Raw genomic sequence first — 22500 nt, 5'->3', positions numbered from 1 at the left:
ACAAAACTTTGCCGCAAGAGTGGCAATAGGCAACATAAATAAACATTACCACATAACCCCCCACTTAAAAAAAAAAAAAAAATGGTTAAAAGTTCCTCAAAAATGTCAATTTGATACATGTATAAATTCATAAATTCATAAAGGGCGATTATCCTCATTGGTTAATGCCTCTACAAACAATTGGTAACAAAACAGGCTTCCAAACCAGGCAGATCATACATGGAAACAGGGTCAAGGCAAATGCAAATCCGAGGACCCAAGATCTGGAACAACCTACCGCAAAACATTAGAAACATCTCCAACCTGATTACTTTAAAACAGAAATGAAAGGAGTATCTCTTAAATTGTCAATGACATAAGGCATTTACATGAAAAAGCCAAATCCTGTAACTCTATTTCTAATGATGCGACCATCATATTTTATTTTATTCTAATTTATATCTCCCCCATCAATGTATTTCCTATTATTTCTACTTATTCTGTATTACAGTACGATGCCACAATCTATGTAAAAAGAAGAACCATTGTAATTCATGGAATAAAGTGTTTTGACTTTGCCTTTGACTTTGACTCTCTCTCTCTCTCTCTCTCTCTCTCTGTCTCTCTCTCTCTCTCTCTCTCTCTCTCTCTCTATATATATATATATATATATATATATGTATATATATGTGTATACACAGACAGTACGTGCACACACACACACACACACACACACACACACACACACACACACACACACACACACACACACACACACACACACACACACACACACACACAATCTGCTTTCGGATCCAAAACGACGAGAACGAACCCAAACCAATGATGCATGATTCATCCATCTCACACACCGAGGGCTAAGCAAGCGAACAGGCTATCCGCACCTTCAGTCTGGGATTCCTGTCCTTCAGCTGGACGAACTTCCTGTAGTTCTTGAGGGTTTCGTCAAGATGATTGTCATGCTGCTTGGCCACGAAGTTCTGGGCGTCCAAGGTAGCGAAGGCGTAGATCAGGTGCGTGCACTTGTCTGCCGGGATGTCGTCCAGACTGTACTGGGCCGGGCCTGTGCAGGGTGGAGTTTATATGCTGGACATGAATTCTGAAATATCTATCTATAGACACACATACACGAATATCTATCTATGCATATGTATGCATATGTATGTATATATGTATATATGTATATATGTATATATGTATATATGTATATAGATAGATGGATAGGTAGATAGACACACACACACCTATATGTGTGTGTGTGTGTGTGTGTGTTTGTGTGTGTGTGTGTACATACACACACACACATACACACACACACACATATATATATATATATATACATACAACCAATTGTATACAAATGTACATATATATATGTATGTATATAATATTTATATATGTATTTGTGTTTGTGTATATATCACACACACACACACACACACACACACACATGTATATTCGTGTAGGACGTTAAACCTCATCCTGGGGTTCAAGGATAGTTCCCTATGAGCTCACTGCAGTGGTTTCTGCAGAAGACGTTTATCATTGCAACTGGTAGTTAACAGCGGATACAGAATGTCTGGCGAAAGTTTAGCCATTCTGAACAAACGGCAGAAATAAAAGTCCAGGTTAGATGGAACTACGAGCAAAGAAAAAACTTTGTTTACTTGATAGCTCCTGACCACATACAATATATGATTGTTTGGGAGGCCACGCCTGATCAGCTCAACGATCATTCCGCTCCACTAATTAATCATATTTGTCTGTATATATATATATATATATATATGTGTGTGTGTGTACACATACACACATATACATGTATGGATCTATATATATATATACACACACACCTGTATGTATGTATATATATATATGTATGAATGTGTATATATATACTTATATATAGATATACATACATTCATACATACATACATACAATATATATATATGTATGTATCTATAAGTGTATATATATATATATGTATATATAAGCATCCATGTGTATATCTACACACATAAATACATGTGTGTGTGTGTATTTGATTAAATCTACTCTCAGAATTTTATACATGGACTTACCATGTCTGTAGTGACCCCAAGAGCCATAGTAACAAACCACGTTTCTTGATGGCGACTTAGCTGCTCGAAACGCGACAGGGACACTTCTGCGGATAAAAGAGTAAAAGCATATAAGTCCTACACAGCCGCAGAGATTATCCGAAGGGGTAATTTCAGCACACACCTAGCCTATCCCCAAGGAGGCTCTCAAATGGACCTTAAGTGTCGCACATAATCCCTATAGCTAAAGGACCCCCTTGGGACCTCTCGCACCAGACCCCTTCCCTTGTTCTACTATTGCCATACACATAACACTATTAACTTATATATATATATATATATATATATATATATATATATATATATATCTAATACAGTAACACTAATCTCTACATACCAAACCTTTGCTCAACACGACAGCGGATGCGACATTCGCGGGCCTTCCACCTCGTGATGTCGCCCCGTTTACACGATCACTCCCTTTCCTCACCACCTCCTACTACATCGCAACCCTTGTGAATTCCTAGTTCAATCCGTATAAAGGAAGGTCGCCTACAGCACGCTGACCGGAGACCTCTGTCCGTCAGTTGTACGATACTCACTCTCAAGAATAAACTGCTACAAGTTACCGAGAAGTCTGTTACACCTAACCACCACCCAAGATTTCTGCATCGCGACAGACACGACTTGTCTGCACTCTACCGCTAATCGGCCTCCCTACACGCACACATCAGAAAATTAATGAATACATAGAAATATATAAAATATTAATCACTTATAGATGAATAACACATAGAAATTCACCATCACACACTTCATGTCCTAAAGTGATACTTTTAACTCGCCGAAAATTATAATTTGAAGTACTCACCTTGCTCCTACTGGTATCCTTGGTATTGTAACTCTTGATACTAATTTGTATGTATGTATGTTCACTGCTAAGACTGTGAGAAGCGTTATAGTTCGACAGTGAGCTGTACTATTTGATAGAAATGAATCTTGCACTGTTTCTAGACGTTGCACATTCTTTGCACTGAACGTTTCGCGTTTGGAGCTGGTTATGACGTCACCTTTTTAGACGACTACGAGGTTATGTATGTATGTATGTATATGTATTTCCTGATATGATATTAATTGTGATAAAAATAATATTAAATTAATAGATAATTATTCCAATATTAATATATGTATTTGTTCCGTGAATTAAAGATACAAACATTCAAACACATCTTGATTATGTTATGCTGTCCGGTCCATTGTGGACTCTGCCTCAGTCGCTCTAATTGCCGCAAAGCAAAATCACACAGACAAATTATAAACAGTCCAAAATGAAGCTGCCAGGATCATTCTGGGTGCCCCGAGGTGGACGAAGGTCCTCAACCTCCTGATGGAGGCAAACCTTCTCCCCCTGGACTTACGAATCGATTTAATGGCAACACATTTCCTGTCAAAGGTCATCCAGGCTCCCAGGAACACAAGCCTAAGACAAAAATTAGTCAGACGCCTCGAACAAGGCAACGAGATCTTTGCAAACAACTCCTGGCTGTCTCATACAGCCAGGGTGTTGATACGCCATCAGCTCAAAGAACAGCTTCTTGCTAAGGGCATGGACTCCCCCCACCCCGACTTTGCCGAAGCCCCGCCGTGGGCACTGAGCCTGATATAGTTCAACATAATGAGCCTGTCAATGAAAAAGAGCCTATACCCCATGCCTAGCCTAAAGGCAGAAGCCCACAGGGTCATTGCAGCCATCACTCCTCCGGGTAGTAGAACATACTACACGGATGGATCGGTCGATCCCTTGAGCCACACTGCAGGCGCCGGCTTTGCAGCAAGGGATGCCACGCGATTCATGAGGGTAACAGACAACGCCTCCTCGCTACAGGCAGAGGCAGTTGCAATCATGGGAGCCCTAGGCCACGCATCCCTAAGGGAAGGACACGTGGTCATACACACAGACTCCAGGGCAGCCATTGACTGTCTTCAGCACAGCTCACCCACAGACAACATCTACCTACTGACCACGATTCTCACAATGGCACAGAGAATTCTTGCTCAGGGTAGAAGAATTATAATCAACTGGGTCCCAAGCCACATCGGCATCAGAGGGAACGAGCTTGCTGACAGACTAGCCGTCGCTGGCAAGGGTATGTCCCCAAATCCCATGACGATAAAACCGAGCCGAAAATTACTTATGGAGAAGTGTGCCTTGGTCGGTCGTACCTTCCTACGGCAGCTGCACAGAGAGGAAACGAGAACCTCTCCCTCGGCCAGCTAGTACTCAGACGCCACGGGCTATGAACCACTGGCACTCTCTGAAGTAAGCAACAGAGGTACCGAAGTCATTCTTCACAGAATGCGCCTAGGTTACCACTGTGCATGGCAGATTATCCCAACAATCGAACGCGATGAAAGGTGCTGCAAGCACTGCGGCGAGCCGAACGCCACACTAGTCCACTACCTAGAAAATTGTGACCACACACAATTCCTGAGACAGGGACCGCCCACAACAGCCGCCGTGCTGGTAAAGAGGCTATGCGAAATGCTTACACCATGGCGGCAGGAGCGCCTGCTGGCAATCCCGCCGCCACGGTAAGCACCGAGTGTCAGACAACTCAATGAGACAGCCGTAAAAAGCTGACACAGGCCGGGCAATATTTAGAAGGCCCGGGCGAAGCTAGAACTTCGCAAACCATAAAGAAGAAGAAGAATGTTCAATAAGAACTTTATAAAAAAAAATAATTTGGTTATAATGATGAACTATCCTTTGTGAAAATTATTATCATTATAATTACTAATATTATCATTCACTCATTCACTCTGTCAGTCTGCATCTCTCTCTGGCTGACTCTTTCTTTCTTTCTTTTTGTTATTTTGGTTGCGTCATGTGGCGTCAGCGGTTGATGATTCATTCGGGTTCAACTATCCCGTCATCTTTCGTTTTCGGTTCCCCAGAAATATGAGAGCACGTGGCACCATATACACATACACATACACACACACACACACACACACACACACACACACACACACACACACACACACACACGCACGCACGCACGCACACACACACACAGACACGCACGCACATACACATTCACACACATACACATGTACATACACATACACACACACACACACACACACACACACAAATCAGAAAATTAATGAATACATAGAAATATATAAAATATTAATCACTTATAGATGAATAACACATAGAAATTCACCATCACACACTTCATGTCCTAAAGTGATACTTTTAACTCGCCGAAAATTATAATTTGAAGTACTCACCTTGCTCCTACTGGTATCCTTGGTATTGTAACTCTTGATACTAATTTGCTGAACAGTGAACCTTATGGTCACTGCTAAGACTGTGAGAAGCGTTATAGTTCGACAGTGAGCTGTACTATTTGATAGAAATGAATCTTGCACTGTTTCTACACGTTGCACATTCTTTGCACTGAACGTTTCGCGTTTGGAGCTGGTTATGACGTCACCTTTTTAGACGACTACGAGGTTATGTATGTATGAATGTATATGTATTTCCTGATATGATATTAATGATTAAGATAATATCAAATGAATAGATAATTATTCCAATATTGATATGCGTATTTGTTCCGTGAATTAAAGATACAAACATTGAAACACCGAAATAATGAACACATCTTGATTATGCTTGTGTTCAATTAGAACTTTATGAAAAAAACATTTGGTTATAATTATGAACTACTCTTTGTGAAAATAACTCGTATTATACTCTGTTAGTGTTCAAACACAAGTTGGTTTGCGCAAATAATAATGCGCTCTGACTCCCCTCAGTCATCTTGAAGAATATAGAAAACTTACGGTTTGAAGGGTTAACGCAACTAAATTTCGCGAGTTCTTTGAAGGTCGTGTCATTTCGCAAATAAACATATATGTTACATATGTCTGGTCATTACACACACACACACACACACACACATACACACACACACACACACACGAATATATATACCCATGATGCACAAACTAAATTTATTGAAAATGTAACCTTTCAACAACACTGGGCGAATTCGTGAAATTTTCTTGGAAAGTTCTTGTCCTCACCATAACTTACCCAGAATCATAATTCGATAACAACATTAATGAGAGCTTGTCGAATATCGCAACTATGTCTTACTCGCTTGGAATTAATTTGTAGTAGACAGGTAAGATTGATAGGGACGTGGACTATATATACACTTTATCAGCTTGGGAGAAAATGAAAATATCTGATAAGAAATAATAAGAATGGAAAAAGCTTAACCTTTAGTGGGAGAAAATGAACAAGGAGTTGGTTTGCTGGTAGACAAATTAACTGGCGAGTCTGTGTCCGATTTCAGAGTGAGTACTTCTGGTCAAGGAAATCAATTGAATGTTAACGAAAATGAATTTGAACCCAAATTACTTTCATGTTTTATTATTCTAATCTCATATGGACGTACCTTTTTTGCATGCATACAGAAAAGCATGTGCAAGATCTTTTTTTTATGAGCAGGCAAGACGTCACCGTGAATCGTAAGAGAGAGACAAGGGAGATTGGAATGTCAAATTGGGAAGAGGGAGAGAAGGTGAGGCTGTAGGACATTCCGGGCTTAAGGAAACAGCATTTTCACTGAATATTCCTCAAACAAGATCCAAGAAAAGAAAGATAAACATACAAACAAATTAAAAGAACGATTAACTACATCTGCCCAGGACTTGAAAACATGAATACAGAAGACAGATATTCCAGTCAGGAAATGGAATGCACGATTTTTTTAGAATTCAGTAAAATATTTACCTTCTATGATAGAGATGAGTTAAAAAAAAAAAAAACTGTATCCCATCTGAAATTTGGTTACTAAATGGATAACAGAAGAATGCTTAGAGGGAATACAAAACGATATAATGAAGTAGATATACAACCATGAAATTAAACATGGTCGCCAACGGCTGATACGACACAGAAAAAAAAATACAACTAAGGGCGAAACGCAAGAATGGAAAGGGAAATTAGATGGGAGAACAGGAACAGGGGCTACAATTAATAATGTTACGTAATACAAAGCCGATCTAAGAAATGGCTTGGTGTACAGAAAGGTCTCAGGGACCTGGTCAGAGGACAACGAATAAGGCCACAGACGTAATAACAGGGGTGAAAATGCGCAACTTTTAAACGAGAAAAAACAAATGTTGGGAGATAAACGGAAAGAACAGAAACACAACAGAAAAATAAAAACTTGGTAGTAAGGAGAAAACAACAACGTATACGTGCTAGAAAATGGGACTGTAATAGAAGTGATAAGAGCTAATGGAGAGTATGAGATAAAGATAAAGATATAGCACTGGAGCCATATCATCAGATAAAAAAAAATCTCACCATCTCAAGTACCAAAATGGCAGGAGAATTTACTAAGTGAAGAACGGTCAGCACTAGCAATGTAAAGATAATCATAAAAATGACATAACAGAGTCAAGAGAAAGATTAGGGAAAAGCTTATGGAAGTACATTATGGTATCATGGAAGGTAAGGAGACATGAAATACTATTTTAGTATTGAGAATGATGACGGAAAAGGGTAATAAAAAACATAACAAAGACTTGTACTCCATTGGTTATGCCTTTGATGGAACAAGAAAGGGTCATATTAACGTTGAAGTAGATGGAAAAGGTCTTAAGAAAAACAGAGAGACAATGACAAAGAAAACGACAGACAGACAGATAAGCAGACAGACAGAGAGAGAAAGGAGCTGTAGTTAAAAAAATAGTTAAAAAAGTGAAAGCGAAAGAAGTTAATAAAAAATAAAGTTAGGCAGGGATACATCTTGTAAACAGGCCTTTTCTTCCCCCAAATAGACTCTTTATCACGAAAACTATATGAATCGAGGCTAATTACTTACAAGAGTTAAAAGTATAGCTTCTGAAGCTTCGATTAACGATTCCGAGACCTTGCAGTGGTCAGTCGAAGCCTTAGTGAGGAAATGATATTGTCTCTGTCTTCCATATGTGTGTTTATCTCTGGCTCCACCCCCGAGCATAAAGATCACAGACACAAAGTAGCTGTGTGTGTATGTGTGTGTGTGTGTGCTCGTGTGTTTGAGTTTGTGTCTCCGTGCGTGGGTACATTTGTACTTAGGTATATACATACATATACACACAGACACATATATGAATATACATATATATTTATATTTATATATATATATATATATATATATATATATATGCATGTATATATGTACATACACACACATATATATACACATATATCTATCTATCTGTCTATATATATATATATATATATATATATATATATATATATGTGTGTGTGTGTGTGTGTGTGTGTGTGTGTGTGCATGTATATACATATATACATACACATGTGTATATATACACACGCATATGTATACATATACATACACATATATAATATACATATATATATATGTATATACAAATATATACATATACATACATGCATACACACATATAATCATTATTATTATTTTCTTAATAATAATAACAATGATAATGGTAATAGTAATAATAATAATATCATTTTTTTAAATTATTATGATAATAATGCTATGATAAGGATAATTACAATTATGATAATAAGTAATTATTTTTATCATTATCAATATTATCGTTTCTATTTTTATTATCTTCATTATCCTTATCATTATCCGTATCATTATTGTTATTATTATTATTATTATTATTATAATTATCATCATTATTATCATTATCATTATCTTCATTATCATCATCACTACTTTATTATCATTGATACTGTTATCCTTATCATTAATCTTTTCATCACTATTATCATTATCAATATTACTATTTTCAATATCAACGTTATTATTACCCCTATCGTTGTCATTATCATTCTCATCATAGTTATTATTATTGGTAATGATATTTCTATTGCTATCTGAATGATCTTGACGTTCTTTTTATCTTTATTATTATCATAACAATAATAATAATTATTATTATTATTATTATTATTATAATAATTATTGTTATTGTTAATATAATGATGATAATAATAATTATTATTATTAGTAGTAGTAGTATCATTATTATTATCCTTATCATTATAATTACTATTAATGTTACTATTACTATGATTATCATTGTTATCTTTATCGCTGTTATTATCATAATTTTTATTATCATTATCATTATTATCATTATTGTTATTATTATTGATAGTAATATTATTATCAGTAATATTATTATTAATGTTATCATCATTATGATTATTTCTGTTACTGTAGCGCCTCACTAACAAGGGCGCCCAGCTTATACGTAGTTAAAACAAGGTTAATTTCTTAAAGGGTGACCTGTGGTAGCGCGAGCATCACTCATTAACTCTGGCAGAACAGTTATGCTAGCTACTTAGTTTTAAACTTTAGTACAAGTTAGATTTTATTGTTATAAGCTATGGTGGATAGGATGGTTATTCCTAAGGCATTAAAGAAACTATATACATTTAAAACATACGCTTTATTTGAAAAAGAAATACTAAAAACACGAAGCAATAAGAAAAACTGTCGACGTTCAGATAAAACCCACGAATAACAGCAAGGTATCCAGCCTTAACTCTTGATTGCTCAATCCTTAAAATCCTCACTTGTACTTACCTCACAACAAGCCGAATTCAGAGCAGCGCTTCCTAACCAATGGTAGGCTGCAGAATCCCCCGTGGGAAACTAGCGCTGGCTATTTACGTGGGTGGGGGGATTGTGGGTACTTAAAAATGAGAATTTAGGAATGCGCACTGGGCATTTTGAATATGATCTGACATAATTTAGACTGAAATTGTTGATCTAGATCGTGGACATTGCAGTGGAAATAAACTAGAATAAAATAAACTAGGGGTTGCAATATCTTATATCTTTATATATGCGTCACCAATGGTTAATGGTTAAAAGCAAAATAAATGTGCTAGAGATCTAAGGTCATGTAGCACTATAGTTAATGTTAGTGAAGGGTGGTTGGGTTAGTGATTAGTTGTTAAAGCTGGGTTTAGGAATTGGTGAGTGAATGGGTTAGGGTCGGATGAGGTAATGTAAAGGGGTTAGATCAAGTGTAGGATATATATGCGTTTGAGGAAGGAAAACAGGTTGTCAAAGCAGAAAGTGTGAGATTCTGTAAGGATGTCTGATAAGTTGGGATGTCTATGTAGGGAGGACGTGGGCATGACAATAGAATATGTGGGACTGAAAGAGGAACATTCGGAAACCGCGAATGTTCCAATGAAGGATAGTTATACTTTCGTTGATTTACTGGCAAAGATTGCAGTGTGTGTTGGAGAATTTGAAGGGGAAGGTGCTAGAGGATGGGATAAAGAATGAGGTTGGGGAGGTGGTGTTGTATCAGGAGGGGTGTCGGGAGGTAGAGGGTCTGGGGAAGAAGGTACTTGTGACATGAGGGATTCACGTGTGTATCCAGGAGGGAGTGGAAGGGATAGAGGGGATGGTGGGAGGGTTAATGTAGGTGGGGCTGGAGTCGGGGGGAATGGGTTTTGTTGGGATGGGGTAGGAGGATTGGGTGTAGGGAGAATATGAGTAGGAGGAGGATGGATATCGGCAGTCACTTTGAGTGTGGAGGGAGCGGGAGTTGTAGAATTTGAAGGTGGATGAGTATTAGTTTGGGACTCGATTATGTAGTTCTGGATATCTTCAAGAGTTTCTGTAGTGGAGTTTTTTTGGGGAGTTTTGTGAGATAAAGGTTTTCTTGTGAGGGGGGTAAGGGAAGTCTGGTGTCTGAAGAATAGGGGCAAAGGAAGGTGGAGGTGATTGTGGGGTAGGGGAAGAGGGGGTGGAACGTTTATTCTGTCTGCTGCGGGTAGTGCGGGGAGGGAGAGGGGAAGGTGTTGGGACTGTAGTAGAGATTGGAGTGTCTGGATTTAGGATGGCAAAACATTTGACTGGGGAAGGTAGAAAGTAGAAGAGGGGAAGTTAGATGGGGGGGGGGGTTAGGTTTAGGAGAGGGTGTAGGAGCTAGGGGAGTGGCAGAGTGAGCGACATTACTAGAGTAGGGGGTAAGATAAAAACCTCGTCGACGAGCCTCCTGTCTGGCTTCACGTAGAGTGAGTCCAAGTTTGAATCTGAGAGTTGCTACCTCAGACTCAAATTTGTAGGTGGGGCAGTCTCTATAAAATACATTATGGGGGCCGCCACAGTTTGCACATGTGCGTGATTGTGCAGAGCAGTTTGATTAAGTATGGCCAGGTTGGGCACATAGCGGGCATCTGGCTGTGGAATGACAGTGTTTGGCTGGGTGTCCTAAACGCCAACAATTTTGGCACTGACGAGGAGGAGGTTGATATGGTCGGACAGTTAGGGATTCCCCACCTATGTAAACATTAAAGGGAAGGTCATGTCTACGGAAAGTAATTTTGGCAATGTTAATGGATTTCTTACGATTTCCTCTGGGAGGAATGGAGTAGCATTGTACATATGTTGCATCATAGTCTGTGAGACAGGCGAGTAAGTCCTCTCCACAATCTGACCATTCTTTGTCATAGATTGGGCAATCTGTTGGGGAGATAGAGACAGTTCCAGTGCAAGTATTGAGGGTTGGATGAGGTTCTGTAGGGATGGGATTACCACATAGATCAGTTAGTTTTGTTAATGCTATAGCTTGGTTTTCAGTTGTTACTGTGACGAGACGGGAGTGGTCGGGTCGGCTACGGAAAGAGACTGCCTACTTGTTTTTGGAGGCATTGTTGGAAGAGGAGGGTGTTTTTAGAGTAGGGAGCCGTGGGAGGGATAACGAAAAATCGGTCCCATTTGGCTGGGCTAAATAGAGTATTTAGGATTCTTGTAGAGGTGGGGGTAGTAGAAGTGCGGGGACGTGTGGAGGAGGGAGTAGTGTTGAGGGGGGTAGTGTTATGGGGAGGTGGGCAATAAGGTTGTAAGGTAGTAATAAGGGGAGATGGGATGGTTGATGAAGGAGGTTCTGGGAGTAAAGGTGTTGAAGTTGAGCATGTTGGGAGAGTAGAAATGTCTCCTGGGGGTTGGTTGTTGATTAGGGTTGATACTGTACTAGTATGCATTGATGATGGGGGAGTTGTTGCAGTGTTCGGAGCCGTGGTCAAAGGAGAGCTGGGATTGGGGCTAAGTCAGCCTTTCATCCTTTCAGCACGGCTCTCACACCTTAGGAGGTGGATAGTAGAAGGGATTGGTGAAGAAACTGAAACGAAAAGTATGAGTGGGAAAAAAAGACCATGCAAAATATGAGTCGATGGCTGAGTCCCAAGGTTGAGGAGTTCCCCATCATTGGCTCTCAGTCTTCGTCTCCTAAGCCCCCCCCCCCCACGACAACAACGGGCAAAGGATTGGGGGGGTTATGCGTCACCAAGCATCCTTTAATATCTCGGTGGCGCCAAACGTTCAGATGCCGCTCGGATTGTCACTACTACTATTACCATCATAATTATCATTATCATTAATACTATTATTCTTCTTATTATTACTATTATCATTATTATCATTATTGCTATCATCAGCATTATCATTATTACTATTATTATCATTATCTTTATAATTGTTATCAAATCATTGTAGTTGTTGTTGTTATTGTCATTATTAACATCATTATTGTTATTGTTATTACTGTTATTATTATTATTGTTATCATTATTGTTATTATTATTGTTATCATTATTGTTATTGTCATTATTATAATCGTTATTTTGCCCGTATCATCGTTATCATTATTATTATTATCGTTATCATTTTTGTCATCATTATTATGACTTTTTATCATTATTTGATTTAATCATTATTGTTATCATCATCATTGTTATTATAATCATAATTATTGTTATTATCGTTCCTATTATCATCATTATTGTTATTATCATTATCAATCTTATAATTATTATCATTATTATTATTATCATTATCATCATTATTATTATTATTACTATTATCATTATCATTATTATTATCATTGTTATTATCATCATGATCGTTACCATTACCATTATCATTATCATTATAATCTTTATCATCATTATTATCATTATTATTGTCACTATTATTATTGTTATCATTATTATCATTATTCCTATTATCATTATTATTATAATTTTTATTATTATTATTACTATTATCATTGTTATTTGTATTATTGTTATCATTATTATTATCATGTTTGTAATTATTATTATCATTTTTACGCTTATTATTATTATCATCACCATCATTATTGACATCATTTTTATTATCATTATTATTATTATTACCATTATTATTATCATTATCCTCATTATTATTTCTTATTCTTATCATTATTATAAGGGTTAAAATTATTGTTATTACTAGCAGTACCATTATGATTAACATATTCATTATTATTACCGTATATCACTGCATATTTTCCAAGCTGCAGAATAGTTTTACCAATATATCTATTCTGTAACTAGACGTTATATTTTAAATCGCTTCTTAGATGCAGATTTGTGTGTAATGAAATAAAAAATAGAGGATTTTATTGATGTAGAATGAAGGGTTATAGCACGATAAAGATGAGGAAATATATATTTTTTTCGTAATGTACGGTACGATAGCTAATGTACGCAGGTGCGGAAAAAAATCTTTGAAGGTACGGTACAATATGGCTTTACGATAGCCAGGTATGCAGGTACGATACCTAAAAATCTTTGAAGGTACGATACAATATGGCTTTATGAGAGCCAAGTATCCAGGTACGGTACGGAAAAAATCATTGAAAGTACGGTATAATATGGCTTTACGATGGCCAGGTATGCAGGTACGATACCTAAAAATCTTTGAAGGTACGAAACAATATGGCTTTACGAGAGCCAAGTTTCAGGTACGGTACGGAAAAATCATTGAAAATACGGTATAATATGGCTTTACGATAGCCAGGTATGCAGGTACGGTGCGGAAAAATCTTTGAAGGTACGGTACAATATGCCGGTTCGATAGCCAGGTACCAGGTACGCTGTTGCACCGACATTTATATGATAAGAATCGCAGATACTGTCCCCAGAAACATTTCCCTGATTTATATTTTTTTATATTCTGAAGTGGGACTGTACTGATAATGCATTGATAACTTTCTCAGATGAATTTTGGTGGGTATGGTGATTTATAAGTAATCCTTTCTGTTTTGTTGTGTGTTTTTGTTTGTTTGTTTGTATGTCACACTTTATTAAACCAATTTTGAATGTGAAATTATCGATGTGTCGGGTTACCATCATGTATGCGTGTTTATGTGTGTGTGTGTGTGTGTGTGTGTGTGTGTGTGTGTGTGTGTGTGTGTGTGTGTGTGTGTGTGCATATTCTAACATTGATTGATGAGAGCAATAATATTAATAACAGCAACAACCATAATGATAATGATAATGACAATGATAATGGTGATGGTAATAAGAGCAGTGGCAATATTACCAATAATAATAATAACAATGATAATAATATTGATACTACTGCTGCTACTACTACCGATAATAATAATAATAATAATTCTAATGATAATAACTACCACAATAATGTCAAAATAAATATACAATAATAATGATAATGTGTCGTTGCGGGTGAGCGGTCGCAAATTTACCCTTAAATGCTTATGTTAATTAATATCTACGGGTCTTAATTTCAATAAACAGATAGATATAATAAAGAAAATTGATAAATAAGCACCCTAGTTGCCAGCCAGGCTATGTACCTGACCGGATTTTTTGATAAGGCACAATATCTCATTTTATATTTATCTTAATTGGATATAACCTGAACAATATATAATAAGTACACGCGGACTAAAGTTTTCCAGGCTAACGAGATACCAATACAGCTTTTGTGTGTTATTGAATGTACTGTATAAGGGTAAGCGCCACTAGTCGCCAGCTTGATAGAGTAATAATTCCTTTTATTAATTGTTAAGATCAAGTGAGATCAGATGCATTTCACTGAAGTTTACTGTAATGACAAAAAAGTTATGTCAACCAGATAATCTAGCAACTAAGGACAAAATACAACTTTTTATACTTTGGGGATTAATTTTGTGTTTGTCTCAGCGTATTGGCTTAAACCGGGCATCGATAGCCGCATCATGTGTGTGTGTGTGTGTGTGTGTGTGTGTGTGTGTGTGTGTGTGTGTGTGTGTGTGTGTGTGTGTGTGTATTTAATCATTACCTAATAGAATGACTTAATGAACTGCTGAACTCAGAACCGGAAGTCACTGATAAAGGGTTATATTTTTGCTGTACTTCTCAGCTTTATCAGCACCATTTGAAAAACATGTGGAAACAAGGACAAATAAGGCACAGTCAGAAACTTACTTATACATTTATTTACTAATTGTCGTTTTCTGACACACAACCAGAACGTCACCCTTACAGTGTAAGTACTTATAGTGTGTCCTCAATACCGTTTATTCAACATTTTTCTCGTTCTGAGCACAAGGTCTCAATTGAATATTTACGAGACTTACAATACAAAAAAAATAACATGATTATCAGCTGTTTGTTGTTTGGTGTCATTTACACCAATGGACCAATAAAAAGAAACAAATAAAGATTAAGTATATAAATAAATAAAATAAATATCTGATTTTGGCAAACAACATACGAGTACCTTTGTAACCTTGATTCTCATGCAATGAAATGTTACATGTATCTTCTACCGATATCAAAGACTGAATCAACTCCTCATTGTATATACTAACCATGTGGTTGGTGTACCTATGAAAAAGCATTTTGATTTCGGTTTTGCCTCAATTTCAAATGTACAAAAATTTCTTACGCAGAATGAGTGTCATCATTAATGTTTAATATGCCCTTTTTATTCCGCAATGACTGTGTTCGTCTGTCTAATTTCCTTACATTCTAAACTCGCTGCAAAAACTAATCGTTCTCTTCTTTATTATTATATGCCTTCGATCAGATCTATGTATATGTGTTTACTTATCAAAATATGTAATTTAAAAAATCCTTTGCGGTGCACCATTAGGTTTCCACCTCATTCTGTTTTGGATTTTTTTCACTTCTGTAGCCTTCTAAAACACTCTATAAAGTCGCCAGAATTTTTTAAAAGTCAGACAGCAAATTAATGATTTATTTTCTTCCTATGTTTTAAGTTTTGGATAGTTTTCCCTACTTGTACACAATCAAATTCTTCTTTTTGTCAGCTCGGCAATACTTTGTTTTGCCATAAAGATTTCAGCGTAGCGAACAAATGATTTTGATTGTGCATATCACTGTGAAATTAATGAGTGTTGGGGGATGACCCGTGTGGAAGCGCTGTGCTAAAAGGTTAAGAATCACTGATCCATCGTATCGTTGGTAAATGTGCAAGTTAAGCTTTATCACTTTACAATATATGGCCAAGGCAAGCATTTATATGTAATATAACGAATGAAATATCATATATCTGTTAACCTACAATGAAAAAGGCATACATACAATCAGCAAATACTGTAATGCATAAGTATCAAATGACTTTCGCAAATGCATGCTAGCTTCGTTGTCTCGTAGTGTCATTAGAATGACACCGGAAGGGCGCGTGCAGGTACATTCAAGCTTAATTCTAAGTTGTTCCGCTTCTATATAATTTCAGGCGGCAGGAAAGGTCGCAAGTCAGGCTGGGTCAAGGGCAACACACACTGGACCGACCTGGGCCAGTCACACGAGGACTGGTCATGGTTCCACAGAAGACCTCCGGGACACGAGAACCTGAGGGAGACAGCATGTGTGAGAGAACCTGTGCGGCGATGTCAGAGTGAACTTTAAAATCTTTGAATACTCGCAAAGCAACTAGAGTAATTGATCTTGGTTGGAGGGATATAGAGTAAAGGAAACACTGAACAATGAGGCTTCGTGTTACGTCGGACTCGGTTATTGCGACTCTCACTGTATTCTACACACGTTATTATTGTTTTTAGTATTTGTGTTCATCAAGGAAGGACATCATTTCGACAATATCAAAAGTCACTTATCGAAATCTTGCGACCAAAAGACTGTGGAAAATATTCATGATAGCATTATTACTTACTTATAAGCGAATTCTTCCGTGCATCTGTAAAAGGAGGAGCAGGAGGCCGGATCAAGCGCAAAGCCCTCGTCACGACAGTTTGTGAACCAAGTTATCGAGGGGGATAAAGAGAGGGAAGATGAGAAACCAGGAGGCGAAGAAAAGGAGGGAGAGGAGGTAAAGGAAGTGAAGGCTGGAAAAGCAGGAGCTCGAGATGTAGGCGGAGAGGGAGTTCTGAAAGAGTGGAATGGCGACTTTGTGGTCGTGATGGAATTTAAGTTTTGTATGTCTTGCGGTGACCTGCTGAAGACTGGCCTGGGGAAGAGAGTAAGAAAAGTAAGCGGATTTGACGGATGAGACGCTGACTTGACAATAGATCTATTACACATGAAGTCTTTAAGATTATACAGCTATGCAAAGGCCTTTACCATGCGAGCCAAGGATAGGGCAATTCGGTCGTAGGTCCTGACGAAGCAACTTGCGTAACAGTCTCGCCATCTCCAACAATGCCCGGAGTTGTGGTTATAACACTTCCTTCGAAGGCCGTACTTCCTCCTGCAGGCGCTGCGACTGGACTCCCACTTCCCTGACTACCGGAGGACACCCCTCCTTGCCGAGGATCCCTAAACGAAGATGGCGAAGGCTTGGCTCCTGACGAAGGTCTTCCCTTGCGTTGAGAGACGGATCCGACGGAGGGCGGGTCGCCATGGAGTGTCCTGACCATGGCCGTCAGCAGGGGGTTCTTGCCTTCACCGCAGACATCCCCGAAGTCGTCCGTGGTGATATCCCACATCATGACGCCGCCGAGGCCCATGTTCGTCGCGTACTGAGCCTGTGGGACGGGAGCAGGGTTACCACCACTATTATTATTATCATCATCATCATTATTATTATTATTATTATTATTATTATTATTATTATTAAAATTATCATTATCATTATTATTATTGTTATTATTATGGTAAGTCATATAAAGAGCCGCAACTGATAAAAAAAGCGACAATTAAACCACCAAAGGTGTCAGTGCAGGTCAAATCACAGCTTAGAATTAAAGAGGAGATAGAAAATCATCAAGTATTTACGTAGTAAAAGCATATCAGCGGTAAAATAAATAAATAAATAAATAAATATATAGAAAACTGAAATGTAGACGATCGACTTGCATCAAATGTCACTGAAAATCATTTATAAACTGATATCCCTACGATGCCCAATGTCCAGATCCAAGTCAGACAGGAGAAAATTAGTGGCATTAACAGAACGCTCGAGCACTCTTAAGTGTGACTCTGCAGCAGAAAACGACACAGAAAAACAATACTCAAAATGAGGCCGAATGAAAGAAAAGAAACATCTACGAGTAATGTTGTCATCTTCATAAATGCACTTGCGAAAGATTATCGTTTGATTGATTACCGCAAAGTGTGCGAAAGGCAACGCTAGAACCATGATTTCGGCTTGAATTGATGCTAGTATTACCTGTATATCATGATGTAAAAATAAAATACAAAATTGCCATACAAGTAATAGATTTACAAAATTTAACGGAAGTGCAGACGTTATGGTTAATAAATAAAGTTACAGACATCTTAATCCGAAGGCTAGGCTCTATCCTCACATTCGCACGATTTGCGGTAATGGAGCTTAGGATTATGGTGCCAGTTTCTGTTTTTAGTCCCAGTCCCTTCAGAGTAGAGTAACCTCCGGGTCTTTCACACAAGGTTAATAATTCTTGATAATGTTCAAACGTACTAAATGTTATATCAAAGTTGAATGAAATGAGAAAATAAATAGATAAGAAGATGCGCAAAAACAACTGAAATTCATTGAATTTAGGCAAATAAAAATGACTCCTGAAAACTGATTTTACAAAATCTGATTGATTAACGGCTGTTGATAGGGCGCTGGCGTTTTTAAATAGATATCTTAAGCCTAAAGAAGGGGACATCATTACTACCACCACTATCATCGTTATTATCATCATTATTTTTATTATCATTATCATCATCATCAGCAAAAGCAACAGCAGCATTATTAGTATTAAAATTACTATCCTTATTATCCTTATTATTAAGTCTACCACTCTTATCGTTACTATTAACACTATCACTATGATTTCTAACCATTGCCACATAGGCATTGCACAATACAAGCTCGCACAACACGGGTTATAGAGCAACTCACCTTTTGAACCACTGATTGGACGTCATCATAACCCACCCACTGGTTTCCCTTCGTCAGGTAAGGTCCTGCTTGGGTCCTCCTCTTCGTCCAGCCTTCCTGCAGGTCATAGGGCAGGCATTTGATTAGGCGTTTGTGAAGAAAAGAGACATGATAATTGGGTTTTAAGTGTCAGAGTGTACTTCCATATGGGATTGCCAAAGGAAACGGTATTTGTGAACATGTACTGTACACACAAACGAACATGCAAATAAACAAACAAGGACACATACACACAAACAGATGTATACAAAGAGGCAAACAAATCAAACGCACATGTACACATACTGACACGCAAATAAACAAACAAACACACATACACTCAAACCAATAAACAGAAACAAACACATACACACATACACACACAGACCAATAAACAGAAGCAAATACACAAAACAAACATACAAACACACAAACCAACGAATAAACAGAAACAAACCAAAACACACAAACACACATTCACAATTTCGTTCATAGTTGTTAAATGTTCTAGCTAGTATAACATTCGTGTCACTACAGTTAAACATCAGTGAAACGCTATTCATTTCAAGTACCGACGGGGATTATCATACTATCATTCTCCTATGAAGACAGGCTAGTGGCGTTTACCTTTTTATTTTACACTAAATAACAAACACATCAGAGGCCTTATTGGGGTCTCGTTAGCCTGGAAAACTTCAGTCCTCGTGTAAGAATTGCATAATTTTCAGGTCACTTCTGAGTAGAAGGGATATGAGATATGAAACACTGTGGGTTATCTAAAGTTCCAGTCAGGTACATGGCTCGGTTCCCACAACACGTAGTCTGAAATCCTGTCTATTTTCTCTATCTATCTATTTCTTTATTAAAATTAAGATTCAGGGTTATTGATTAAGTAGTCAGGATTGAAACTGAGGCCCGGTATACACACGAACACACAAACACAACCGCATACATTTTACCAGCAAAAGGTACCAGACAAAGGGCAAAAAGCGCCTGCTATCTCTTTACCAGTTCTCAAGACATGGCAACAAGTGCCTGCCATTTCTTTGCCAGTTCTCAAAAGACATGGCAAAACGAGTCCGTCATCTCTATGCCAGTTCTCAAAAGATATGACAAGAAGCATCCGCAATCTCTATGCCAGTTCTCAAAAGATATGATAAGAAGCATTCGCGATCTCTATGCCAGTTCTCAAAAGATATGACAAGAAGCATCCGCAATCTCTATGCCAGTTCTCAAAATACATGGCAAAACCGCTTATCATCACTGCCAGTTCTCAGTACCTGCTCCGCCAGACAGCACTCGAAGAAGGGCAGACTCCCTCTCTCCCTGACGTGCCGCCCCTCGCGCCCTGCTCCCGCCGCGGCCGCGCCTGGGGACGTGTCAGACCCCGCCAGCGTCCACGATCTTCCGTAAGCTGGTACACCCATTATCAACTGTCGATAATTGATCAATTTATTATACATTGGAATGGAATTATATAAAAGATGAGGATAAAAGCGAGAAAAAAACAACTTCTAAACAGACAGAAGCATTATATTTGCATTGGGAATGATAAAAAAACACATAAAAAATCCACTGAACTCATATCCTGTGCTACACTACCTTGTGAGGAGGGGCGCCCTTCTTGATCCAATAATTGACGGCGAAGTCCACGCACAGTTCAGGGTTCTGCCCCGGGTCTGCATAGAGGGGGGCGTGGTGAGCTACCCGGTTCTCCCAAGACCCGTGGAAGTCGTAGGACATTAGGTTGATCTAGGTGAAAACAAAAAAACAAAAACAAATAAATAGATACAGAGATAGATAGATAGATGGGTTAATAGGTAGGTAGATATATAGTTAGAGAGATGGGTAGGTACGTTGATATATAACTAGATAGATAGATATATAGATAGACAGATAAAAATGTAGACAGATAAATAGACAAATGGAGAGAGCTAGATAGATAGATGGACAGGAAGACAAATAGACAGATACATATAAATAGAGAAATCGACAGGTCGACAGATAACATAGATATAAACGTAATTCGCACTTATACTCTTCACTTTGGATATCAAACTGAGTGACGAAAAGTCGGTACAAAAATCGGAAACAAATCTATAATTCTAACTCAAATATATCTTACATAATGCTCTGACTTTATCACAGGCCCATTACGCATCTCTAACAATCATGCAATATGCAACCTCAGTACCCAGAACAACCGATCGTTTTCCGCCACTTCGGCCTCACCATATCCAGGAGCTTGGCCACTCTGGGGATGTCGTAGCCTCGGTCGATGGTGCCCTTGCCTGCGCTCACGGCCGCCGTCAGGAGCAGGCCGTGGGGGTCGAAGGCTTTTCGCAGGTCAACCAGCCATGAAGTGAATCCTGTAGGAGAACGTGAAGGAGGGTGCTGTGATTTTTTTTTTTTTTTTTTTTTAAGTCTGTTTGAATGTTTCTGTCTCTGTTTCTCTCCGTTTCTTTCTTTCTTTCTTTAAAATGTTCATTATCAATGACGTAAAGAGCCTACTGTAACTAATTTTATGGCCGGATTTTTATTACTGCGAGACCAATGCCAGCAAACACTTGTTTCTTCGCGACCTTCTACGCGCGATCGACACCCACTTACCGACCCATCGATACCCACTTCAGACGCGGTCACACTGCTCCTTCATATCAGCTGGTCCTCTACCCACGTTCTTGTCCCGTGATACCAGAAGGTTGTTCACACTACCCCGCACGACGTCTCCTGCTCTCTCTCTCTCTCTCTCTCTCTCTCTCTCTCTCTCTGTCTCTGTCTGTCTGTCAAAGGTCATTTTTTTCCTTGACGCATTGTTTTATTTCTCTTAGAAGAACGAAGAGTAAACGGAGCAACGAACACGTATGCAGCTTAGACAGTAGTTTGGCAGAAAGACAAAATGTGTGTAAAGTGGACATACCTGTTGTAGATGTCTGCTAATAATATCTTCATCCTTTTCACCATCCTGCTTTTGTAATTGTTGTGGCTTGTATTCCACAATTCTTCATTGTTTTCCATACTTCCTCATTCTTATATATCGTCAATGTGAGAATTAACTAATTTGGGCCGATAGTGAAATGTTTCCGTTCGTTTGTCGACTGAATTCTATACATGTTGAAATTAGAAACTAAATGTCAAGTATTCAGACCTTGTTGCGAAATACTATAAATTAGAGAAAACGTGTGTAACTGTATATCAAACCACCATTTTC

At 38.2% G+C, this 22500-nt stretch overlaps 1 protein-coding gene across 1 annotated transcript in view; it reads right to left on the bottom strand.

Annotated features, from left to right (window-relative positions):
- Nucleotides 1–22500, bottom strand: part of LOC125039351 (probable chitinase 10) — a 47818-nt gene that overhangs the window by 5731 nt on the left and 19587 nt on the right. Inside the window, exons 5-15 of the mRNA XM_047633191.1 lie at nucleotides 21522–21658; nucleotides 20892–21041; nucleotides 20570–20722; nucleotides 19272–19367; nucleotides 17519–17922; nucleotides 17112–17405; nucleotides 16733–16887; nucleotides 5333–5438; nucleotides 2933–3094; nucleotides 2083–2168; nucleotides 885–1063 (exon numbers count right to left, since the gene is read on the bottom strand). Coding sequence (XP_047489147.1) covers nucleotides 885–1063; nucleotides 2083–2168; nucleotides 2933–3094; nucleotides 5333–5438; nucleotides 16733–16887; nucleotides 17112–17405; nucleotides 17519–17922; nucleotides 19272–19367; nucleotides 20570–20722; nucleotides 20892–21041; nucleotides 21522–21658 — 1922 coding nt within the window. The remainder of the gene's footprint in view (nucleotides 1–884; nucleotides 1064–2082; nucleotides 2169–2932; nucleotides 3095–5332; nucleotides 5439–16732; nucleotides 16888–17111; nucleotides 17406–17518; nucleotides 17923–19271; nucleotides 19368–20569; nucleotides 20723–20891; nucleotides 21042–21521; nucleotides 21659–22500) is intronic.

Source organism: Penaeus chinensis, chromosome 27 (genome assembly GCF_019202785.1).
Source record: "Penaeus chinensis breed Huanghai No. 1 chromosome 27, ASM1920278v2, whole genome shotgun sequence".
Lineage (NCBI taxonomy): Eukaryota > Metazoa > Arthropoda > Malacostraca > Decapoda > Penaeidae > Penaeus > Penaeus chinensis.
This window is presented reverse-complemented; position numbering and strand designations above follow the sequence as displayed.